Source organism: Monopterus albus, unplaced genomic scaffold (genome assembly GCF_001952655.1).
Source record: "Monopterus albus unplaced genomic scaffold, M_albus_1.0 scaffold62.1, whole genome shotgun sequence".
In the NCBI taxonomy this organism is placed as follows: domain Eukaryota; kingdom Metazoa; phylum Chordata; class Actinopteri; order Synbranchiformes; family Synbranchidae; genus Monopterus; species Monopterus albus.
This window is the reverse complement of record NW_018127942.1, coordinates 1,119,591-1,130,424: the sequence shown is the minus strand read 5'-3', so window position 1 is coordinate 1,130,424 and position 10,834 is coordinate 1,119,591. Positions and strand designations below refer to the sequence as shown.

General features: G+C 40.2%; 1 protein-coding gene across 4 annotated transcripts in view; it reads right to left on the bottom strand.

Annotated features, from left to right (window-relative positions):
- Positions 1 to 10,834, bottom strand: part of LOC109962148 (MAM domain-containing glycosylphosphatidylinositol anchor protein 2) — a 178,469-nt gene that overhangs the window by 72,777 nt on the left and 94,858 nt on the right. For 2 of the 4 annotated variants that reach the window (XM_020603594.1, XM_020603597.1), the window contains exons 5-6: positions 7,114 to 7,249; positions 6,533 to 6,802 (exon numbers count right to left, since the gene is read on the bottom strand). In XM_020603594.1, the coding sequence (XP_020459250.1) occupies positions 6,533 to 6,802; positions 7,114 to 7,249 (406 nt within the window). The remainder of the gene's footprint in view (positions 1 to 6,532; positions 6,803 to 7,113; positions 7,250 to 10,834) is intronic. The other 2 variants (XM_020603595.1, XM_020603598.1) reach the window with 1 other exon arrangement.

Genomic DNA, 10,834 nt, shown 5'->3' with positions numbered 1-10,834 from the left:
GAAGCTACTAACTAGGACTGTGACCCACATCAGAAGATACTCAAGTTTTAATGTATTTGTTTTTCATTTGTCATGTGTAAACATCGGATGCCCACACACACAAAGTGTGCATCCTGGTCATGGTTCAGCAATGAAATCTTAGCGCATTATGGAACAAGTGTTCTGTGTGGACAGAGAGTGAGAGATAGTGATGCCAGCATCTGGTTCAGGTGTCACTTAGCTGACTTTGCTAGCTTTCAGCACCGGAGCTGAGAGCATTAAAGCAGCTAATGGAAACAAGTTGCTCAACCCTCTTTTTCTATCGCCCCTCTGTCTTTCCTTTACAGTTAGCTTTGTGTTGATGTGATTTTGAGAAGCGACTAGGTTTTATAAAAGTTTATAGCCTGTTGCGCTATTATCCGTTCGAACCTTGCAGCGGACTGGGTCCTTTCTCTGTGTGCTCTCCTGTGCTGGCGTGGGTTTTCTCTGGGGACTCTGTCTTCCTCCCACAGTCTAAACACATACAGGTTAGGTTAACTGGTGACTCTAAACTGAGTGGTCATCTGTCTCTATGTGTCAGCCCGCCCCTCACCCAATATCTGCTGGGATCAGCTCTAGCCCCCCGCAACACTCTGCAAGATAATGTATGGATGAATTATGGTATATTTGTCAAAGTCAATAACAAACAGATATACACTGTAAGATTTACAAATACAGTATCATGTTGACAGTTTGCATTGTATGTTGCAAATTAAGGACTTAGTTAATATGCTCTATGTGGTCTTTGCTTTGTTAGGTGTCAAGCAAGGTATGATAAGCAAAATGTAAGCATTTGACTCAGGCACCATTTTAATAAATGTAGTATTATTTTTAAAAACATTACTAGTATTACACACGCTGGAACACAAAAACAAGTCAGCGTACACACAAACAAATTCTGCATGCATTATTGATGAAGTTTGGAAGCTGGCTCCCTTTTATCATCATCAGAGCTTCCTGTCATTGCTACAGGGACGCTTACATGAGCTACTTTCTCCAAGGTAATATCAAGAGAAGAAATGCTTCTGCTTGTGCTTACATTTGCATAACGCGTCTCCTACATCCTATTTAAACTCACAGATTACAAGGCAGTTCAGTAGTAATGTATTGAAGAGTCAGTGCGTTCTTTTAGATCATTACTGTACATATTTCAGTGTTCCTGTGTTCCCTTTTTCTCTGCCACTTTAATAGCTTGCGGGAATAATGGGTGGCCTATACATGAAAAGTGGTGATAATCGCACAAAGAGAAACCCCCCGGTCGAAGCCTTTTTCTACAGAGAGCTGTCAGACAGTTGACAAACGACAGGACTTCAGTGCCACCTCAGGGGAGCTTCTTAGCAGGCCAAAAGTAAACACAGACCTGACATACTGACTGTGACATGTACATATGTAGGCAGTATAATGACGAAGACAATGGCAGCACGTATGCGCACACACACATCCAGCAACACTGCAAGAAAATAAATGTTGGATCAAGTTTGTTTCCCTGACTTTGATTCTCTCTGCCTTTGTCTGGTAGGAGAGACAGACATGTCTCACTCTATTCTCCTTCTGAATCATTATCCTACTGTCTACCATCAGTCCATCTCATTTTTTAGTCAGTCCTCTTTGTCTGTCTCTCGGCAGGCATCACACTGTGCTCTGTATTCATTCTTGCAGAGAATATCAGCATGTGAAGCTGATCTCATCTCTCGGAGCCAGATGGATGTCTCTCTAACTGCCACTGTCCTCCGCCTCATCTGATCTGTTCAAGGTTAAACACAAAAAAAAGGATAACAGGCATGAGTAAAGCATTCACACGCATGCACAGACACACATTCATACCGCCGTCTAAACAGCTTTATCATGGCCACTCATATGTCTGTTTTGTGGTGGTAAAAAACAAAAGCCTAAAAGCTGTTCTGAACCCTCAGTCTGAACTCTCGTTTTAATTTGCATGTACACACAGAATCTAGGTGCAGAAACAAAACCGGCATGAGCACATGCACAGGCACACACATGTATAAACACACACACAAAGTCCTTAGGGCCGCAGCCCAAGAGACTGTCCTGCTTGTGCCAGTTCTGGCCATCGAGCCATCAAATCTGGCATTCATGAATGGAAATAAATTCTGCTTTCCACCAGAATTTATTCCAGAGCAAATTTGATAAGGGTCATTCTCATGTTGATTCACATGCTGACAGCCAGGTTTTTACAAGACCCGTTATGATTGTTTTCTCCCCACCAAACAGTCTAAATATAAACAGCGGGGAGCTCACACCGAAAGGGATTGCATTTTGTTTCTCTATAAATAACAGCAAGCTTCCAATCAAAATTACCAAGTGTGGATGGTAGCGAGTGTGTCTGAATTTGTACTTATACTTGAATGTGTGTACATGAGTGAGCGTTCAGAGTTAGCTGTGTCTATATTAGCAAGTTGGAATGATGGATGTGTAGGGTGAAAAAGCCTCATACCTGAATTTGTCAGGTACTCCTGGAGGAATTGTCAAGAAAATCCAACAACGCAGCCGCGTTTGATTTTTGAATCGTTGATAGAAACAGAAACGCTCATTTCTCTACACCACAAAGAGGGAAAACAAACTGCTTAGTGTAAAGATGGAAAACACATGCACAGTATTGGCTGTGTGCATGTGTGTGCAGGGAAACATGAAAACAAAATGGCAAGCCAGCTGCCCATTTCTACAAACTGTTCTGTCTCAGTTCACCAAGTCTCACTTCCAGAGCTGCCTAATCACATGTGATATCCAACAGAAGAAAGAAACAAACAACCAGTGCAAAGTATCTTTGCATTGTCACAGATGATATATCAAATCGGTGTATTTGTTGAAGACAGAATGGACTCAAGTGGCCAGGGAAAGCAGGGTATTGACCTGCATTTGGAGCCGTGTTGCGGACCCTTAATCCTTAGAAAAGAATCTTGTCAGCAGGGTGATGTGATGCCAGTATCCTGCTGGGCTTGTTGAGGAGATGGCCAAGCCCTGGAAGGACTGGATGGCCAGAGAAACTGCCATCTGCCTGGGAAAGATGTGTGTTTTCACACACACAGCCCCCTTTGGCACCAGCAGTTTGAGAGGGACTGGAGAGGAGGATGAACAAGCTGAGACAGGCAACAATGAGGCCACAGGGTGACCCTGCAAAACACGTTAATGAACTTACTGCAGCAGAACCAAATCATTTGGTAGTTCACTTACACACGCAGTATATGCACATGAATAAAATCGCACACATCCAGACTCTGATGATCAGTGCTTATAATTCCCAACATTTCAGCCTTCGAGGCCACAGAGACACTCCTACACACTTCCAGTATATTACCACAGCATTTTCACATTCTTGATTTTGAACTATTAAAAATGATTGTGTAGTCTGCAGTCGAGATATTTTTACAATTACATCAACAGACATAACAGAAAGTATATGTGAAGGAGTATTAGTGAGAGTGTGCAAATACCCACACACAGCCACACACAATCTGTCTTTTTGCGCCTCTTTTTCTTGCACACACATACACACACCCCTACACACAGACAAAGAGCAACTGAATGTTTGTCTGTGCTGCAGCCTCGAGCTTAGCTTATCCTCTTTCAATTTTCCTTTTCTCCTCAGTTCAAAGCATCAAAAGTTGCCAGAGGAGCGACTGTGCTGCACGTTTTCTCAAACATACACAATTTTCATGTGTGAATATGACATTAACTTTCTTTAAAATCTAGCCAAACTAACGGAGTAAATACACTATAGTCATGGTGGTTATTTCCGTGTTCATGGGGAGCAGAAGTGGGCTATAAAACCTTTTGACAGTGACAGTCTGCACCTGTATTGAATCTATGAAGTCCACTACTGTGTAATCACCAAGGTTTGTCTGATATATCTATATGTTAGACTCTCAATTATCAATAACTGCCTCAGAAATCCAGTATTAATCTGACTAAATACACCTGTAAACAGAAGCACATGTCAGAGAAAGAAAGAAACATTATGTAAATGAAAAATATCTTTTTTTAAAATTTCAAAATATAAAATATAGCTGTCTTTATGGTGGGTTTAGACAAAATTTACAGAACATGGGGTGAAATTAAAATCAATAAAGAAAAACATCACTGTCATTAATTCAAACATCTAACAATATATGATGGAAGATTCTTGTACGAATCTGGTTGAGAGCTAGCGAACACTGGCTGAAAAGGAATTCACTGTGTTGATGTTCACACTGGGCTTTAAGTGACAATCCATTGTATATGGTAGTGATACAAATGGTGCAGTGAAATCCATGTCATGAATTTGAGCATACAGTACTTCCACCATCGTACAGCTTTACAGCCCACCCTCGACATCTGGTGCGTGTTGATCCCAAAAACTGCATTTGTGTCAGTGACAGCCTGTCAGACTCAGGACAGCAATCCTGAGATGTGTGATGTCTGTCTATTAGTGATGATACACACACACAGGCCTCGCTCTTTCCAGCAGATTGCTTTTATGTCTTTGACATCTTCAGTAGAGCTTAGTCAAAATTTAATTCAATATTGATGGTGTTTTGTTGGACTAAGGAGTGTTACTGATCAAATGCTGATGTCATTTAAGTTTGTCTTCCCTTCTATGTGGCTTTACTTTATTTTTCTGTACCTCAAAAAGAGACGTTGATCCAAAATTTGCACTTGACATTTGATAGGTTGTCAGGAGAGAGATTTGTTTGTTGATTAGATGCCATTCACCCTGTTCCTATGTGATTGTCTTTACCTTGATTGATTCCACAACTGCACTGACAAGAAGCACTTTTTATTTTGGTTTTATTGATCCTTAATTTGCATTTTCACATATTGACTCAATGTGTCATTTAAGCATCTCCCATTACAGACTACCTAGGTCTCATTAGCTTGTATTGTTTTCACTTCAATTCATACCAAGTGAATGACTTACTCAAGAAGGAATTTGTCATCTTTTTTTTTGTTACTCACCTCCCTTATCTGGATTTTGTTGAAATATCTACATTAAATTATTGAGTCACTGATGTCGGCCATGGCTTTGAGGCGTGAGGAGAATGTACAAGGCGACAGAGTGGTGTTCATTGCTCCACCATGGGTGTATCATTTTCGTTTCAGCCCTAAGTTGAATGAATGATGTAATGAATCCAGCACAGAACACCAGTGAATGTATCCTTATGCTGTGTATAAAAATTTAAGAGCTAATGATGAAGACAAGGTTACACTTACACTTAAGTTACACTTAAGTATCTATCTTGACAGAGCCAATTGTTTGCAACTTGTGCAAACTAAATCCTTGTTTTTCTATGAGCTGCATTTCAAATCAGCAGCCGTGTGCCCTGTGTGCCGTTTAGTCAAGCAGAATAATGCATATACATCCTGTTTAACGTTTTCCATGTACCATAGACAATGCTCTGCAGCCCTAAATATGACACATCAGTAAAAAAACAGATTTTTGATATTTCACCAAGATGCCTTACAACCACCACTGTTAGCTCTGACATATTTGCTCTCACAGCATACCTGACACCTTCCTTTGATGTAAGCCTCTCACTTCTTAGCTCCTCAGTATATGGGCACTTAAACAATAAAGACAAGGGATTTTGTTTTCTGTCATGGGGCTATCAGAAATGATTTGTAGATGATTCCATCCAGGGAGTATATGGCTGCATAAATACATGCTTCCAAACAGTCTGAGCACAGAGGTGACCTGATGATGGAGCTAGGCCATGAACTCTGAGATGAAAGAAGAACAGTCTGAGCTGCCAGTCTGTGGAACACTGGTTCAAATGTGTTGCATTTATGTATGTCTGAGGTTCTCTGGAAAGTTAAAATATCATTAGGATTAAGCTTTTGCATTTGGATCATCCCATGAATGCTTTTTTGTTTGGAAGGCTTCTACTAATCAATGCATCTTTTCATTCACTTGCAAAGAAGCTCCTGCAGCTTCACATTCAGGGCATTGGGAACCGCTGTTATGCCACAGATGAAAGCCTAGTCACCCACCACTCTTAATCTTCAAGCTTAGTATTAGCAGTCAGAGGATGGAAGTCAATTTCCTCATGCATCAAGTCGCGTTTATGCAGGTTTTGCAACAAAACTTATTTTCTTTACAGATAGTGAAAAGCCTGGCTTTAGTATTAACCTCCAAAGCAGTTTTTAGCATTTTACTCTACCTATGCCAGGTAGATAACTGAGAGTGCCCTACACCTTCTGTGTGTCCACTTTGGTAGTGAACTATTAATATGACACACATGTAAAAAGTGGTACTCTGATTATGGCCATTTCTCTAATGAGCCATAGCCTCCTGTGCCACCTACAGTAGGGGAAGAGCTGCTTTAAATAATATTTTCCTAATAATTAGTTGAGTTTTAATATTTATTAAATTTATTTCAATAATTTCTCTACTATACATTTTGCACAATTTATTTAGATGATTATCCATTTCATAATGTCTCCTTTGTCTATTTATTCTATGTATTTATTACTGAACACTTTGGGACTCCTTATACTGTATCTGGTCATATCTTCTCACCTCGCACCACAATGGTGGTGGATTTCTTGGCTGGGTTTCCCACGTTGTTGCTGGCCACGCAGCTGTACACCCCCGCCTCATCCGAGGTGATGGCTGGCAGGGTGAGCGTGCCCCCCTTCACCACGCTCCTCTGTGGGAGGCTGTCATTACTGCTGACCCAGGTGAGTATGGGGGGAGGCTCCCCACCTGTGGTGATGCACACCAGCGATACTGTCTGGCCAGGATTCACCACAATAGGATCCTCCACCAGCAGTTTGATGGATGGGGAGGCTGTGTAGGAAGACAGTGATTGGCAGGAGAAGGACAACTTTGGCACTTATGACAGTTATAGCACAACTTAGTTGAGAAAGTATGCAATGATTCCAGCTGCTTGAGCTGGAATCAAATTCCTTGTGTTCTTGAAATACTTGGCAATAAAGTTTATGCTTATGCTTAATGCTTTATTTGTCGGTTTCCATCTCCGTTCTACATTTACTAGGGCACTTTTGTGAATTTTGCTATTTTCAAATTGCAGCCTGTTTAGAATAAAGTATAAAGCATTTTTGGGTATGCTATGCTTAAATACACAAAAGTCAATATACCTGTCTTATTAGTCAGCCTGAAGATCACACTGCGGTCAGGGATCCCACACACATTTCGGACAGAGGCAATGCAGCTGTAGTTGGCGTAGTCCTGAGGACGCAGGTTCTTCAGCTTCAAAATCTTTGTTTCCCCCTGCAGCTCAGACCAAACCAACACTGGTATGCAAATGTGTGCAGAAATATCAACGTAATCAAGTAAAAGAAATGCAGAAGGTAGTTATACTGGGAAGGAGATGACAAAGGTCAAACAACTCCAAAGAAAGGTCAAATTGATGAATATGTATAACATTTCACTGCAGCCAAAAGTGAAAAGAAAAGGCAGTAGATTTCAAGAATACTACTGTAGGGTATAAAAACAATGATGCTGGTATTTTTCAAGAAAATTAACGTGTCAGCTTGCTCAGTAACTATGTGTGGATTACCCTCCAGTCAATGGTCCTGCAGTATTTTCATCATTCAGCTATAGAAGTGTGGCTGGAGCTCAGTAGGGCTTCCCTTCACCACAGAAGCTATCTCATTAAGAATGATGTTTGATTGTCAGCCATGAGACCCCGCCCAGAATGCTATGATTAGGACCTGAACCTTTGATCTGGCTGACTCCACTCTGTGGGTGTTGAGTTGGATGGGGAGGTGGCAGATTAAAACATGAGTGAGCCACACACCGTGGCGGTCCTCGCACCATGGCAATCACTCGTATTTGAAACCCTTTCCTATTGAATGAGACTCTTGGATAAATTTGTTGTATTAGATTAGCAAGTTATTCCATACTTTGCTTTCTTTTTTCCTCAGCCACCCCCTCTGCCTCAGACCGGATATCAGGAGATGAGGTTTGTGAGTACAAGCTTTGCTCACAGCAGGTGGGGGCAGATTGAAAGGAAAATCTATTGGGGAAAATAGAGGGGGCAGATAGGAATGGAAAGAACAAACACACTAAACTGAGATGGACAGGGTGGACTGATGGCCATACTGGTGGGAAGACTGAATCCTAGTACAGTACAAGCACATAAGAGCTTCAGAGACAGGACTTACGGCTGTTGGTAAAGGACAAAGAGTGTGTTGTGCTGGTGTTTTTAGAAGCATGGAATCAGCCAGTTGGATGCATGGTGGTACAGATTAACATATGGACATACGGTACTGTATTTCATGCTAGAAGCAGGAAAACATGGTCAAAAAAATGAATGCAGAAACTGAACCAAAGAGCTATAGGAAAATGGCATAACATGTGCCTCAGCTATGTGGTGAGCGCTGTTGCTAAATGGGCTTGAAATGGTTTCTTCCCCTAGAGCTACATAGCATGCTACAACAGAACATCACAAGACAAGAAAATACCTTATCACAAATATCAAAACATATTGACTACTTTAAAGAGAAACAGCTCTAGTATACGCTTGGTATTTGTGCTGCTCTGTGGCACTTTTTGGAGATAAATTACGTAGCAAGAGGTGTAGGAAAAAGTAAAAGATTGCAGAAAGGACAGGGTTTCTACAATAAAAGCACAACACTAGCCTATATTTAATTATGAGGCAGCTCTCTGTACAGAGTTTGAAATGCCACCTCTGCATTTCAACAATTGCAGTGGGAATATAAAAGCATTTGGTAGGCTGAAAAAGGTGCTGCAGTAGGAACAGTGGAGTGAAGCTAGAATAAAGAGCAATGGAGGGAGGAAGGCATACACATGAACCTAAGACACAAATATCGCCGGACTCAAATGAACTCAACATGACCCTGTAGGCTTGATCTAGGGCAGTTATGAACTTGTTACTCAATTATCTGTGGATATTTCAGGCCAGTTGATATATATTGTCAAACAATAATGGTATTAGCCATTTATATTAGCAAATTACTAGGAGTTAATTCAGGCTTTATTTGGGGTTGGACTCACACAAAGCTAATCTCTTGGGTTTGGAGTGCAGTCAAAATTTCAGACCCAATTAAAGCTTTAATAGAGGGCAGGATGAAGGAGCGAGGGAAGCCGCAAAGAGGTATGAAGATGGGAAAAGGGCGGAGTGTCTGATGAGGCCCAGCAGGGCAGCTTCTTCAGCCCCATCCACCCACTCCATTAGTTCCCGGCCATCTTTCCCCATTTGGCCAAACATCAATTTCACTTCCTTTTTTCCTCTCTCACCATTTCTTAAGCTTCTTTTCTTTTCTCGCATGTCTTTTTCTCATAGGTTTCTATTCTCAGTGAATTTAACCATTTCAGAAAAGGCTGCAATTGTCTTACTAGTGACAGAACAATCTCAGTCAGTTTCTTTGTTAACTGCACAAGATCCATTTTAGAGCTATGCCTCTCGATCTTCACATTGTAAAGAAAACCCACTTGCTCAACTGAGGGAACGAACTGCAGAGAGAACCCGATCTTTCTGCATCTGCAAGTCTGTGAAAGTGGGTTAGTGAAACTTACATCCTAGTCATTGTGGTAAACGAATACAAACTTTACTGTCCAACAGCCGGTGGTGTAAGAAGCACTCAAATTGTTTACTTAAGTAAAAGTAAAAATACCACACTGTAAAAAATACTCTGTTAGAAGTAAAAGTCCTGCATTCAAAATGTCATTTAAGTAAAAGTACACAAGTACTGGCATCAAAATATACTTAAAGTAGCAAAAGTAAGTCTGTATTCATTATGCAGAATGGCACATTTCCCATTACTTTATAATATATTATTGACACATTATTAATACATCACTTTAATGCTGCAGCTGGTAAAGGTGGAGCTCATTTAAGTACCTTATAGACTTATAAATTATAATTATAGGCTTGTAAATTATAAGTGCTGTTGGGTATCTTGTGAATATCCCTGCAGGGATCGATAAAGTTAAATGATTATATTGTATTTTGTATAGGTAATCTGACTCTGAAAAGTAACTAGAAATTAAAATGATCAAATAAATGTAGCGGAGTAAAAAGTATATTTGCCTCTAAAATGTAGTGAAATCAAAGTATGATGTAGCAGATAATGTAAATACCAAAGTAGAGTATAGATACCTCAAAATTGAACTTCAGTACAGTAATTGAGTAAAAGTACTTAGTTACTTTCCACAGCATAACAGGGATAATGTTTGGGCTTGTGGCAATAACGAATAATAATATCAATAATAATGATAACTTTTAAAGGCAACTCACATTTTAAAATCTCATTGTTGTAATAAAATTCAATTCATTAATTAGTTACCATGGCTTACACATCTCTGTTGTGAAATGCATGAAGTGTGTGTGTGTGTGTGTGTGTGTGTGTGTGTTGTGACAGTATGCTATTGCTCTTCTGACTCACTGTCAGGGGAGGCTGATAAAGGTCATAATTTACATATTTATCATATCTGTTTGATCCTCAATATATTATTTTACAATGCATGAGAATTTTGATTACTGTTAATTATAATAGAAATATTTTCTAACAGATTTGGTTTATTTTACGAGAAGGGCTCATTTTTGTTTTTAGACATGGCAGATATCACAGTAATTAGAATCAACAGATAATTCATGAGCATACTGCAAACACAGTTTCTGGTTCCAGCAAAAACCTTCTCACTCTGCTGAGACGTTAACCAGGGCATGTATTTTTACACAAACACGCATTTAAGTGCAAACACCCTCTCGTGGTGAGAGAGCATTGTATCATAATAAAGTGTTGATAAATGTTAGGACCTCTCAAACCCGTTACTTAAAAAGTGCTTTGCTGCTATTTTAGCCACAGTTGCAACTTAATGGCGGACAAGGGA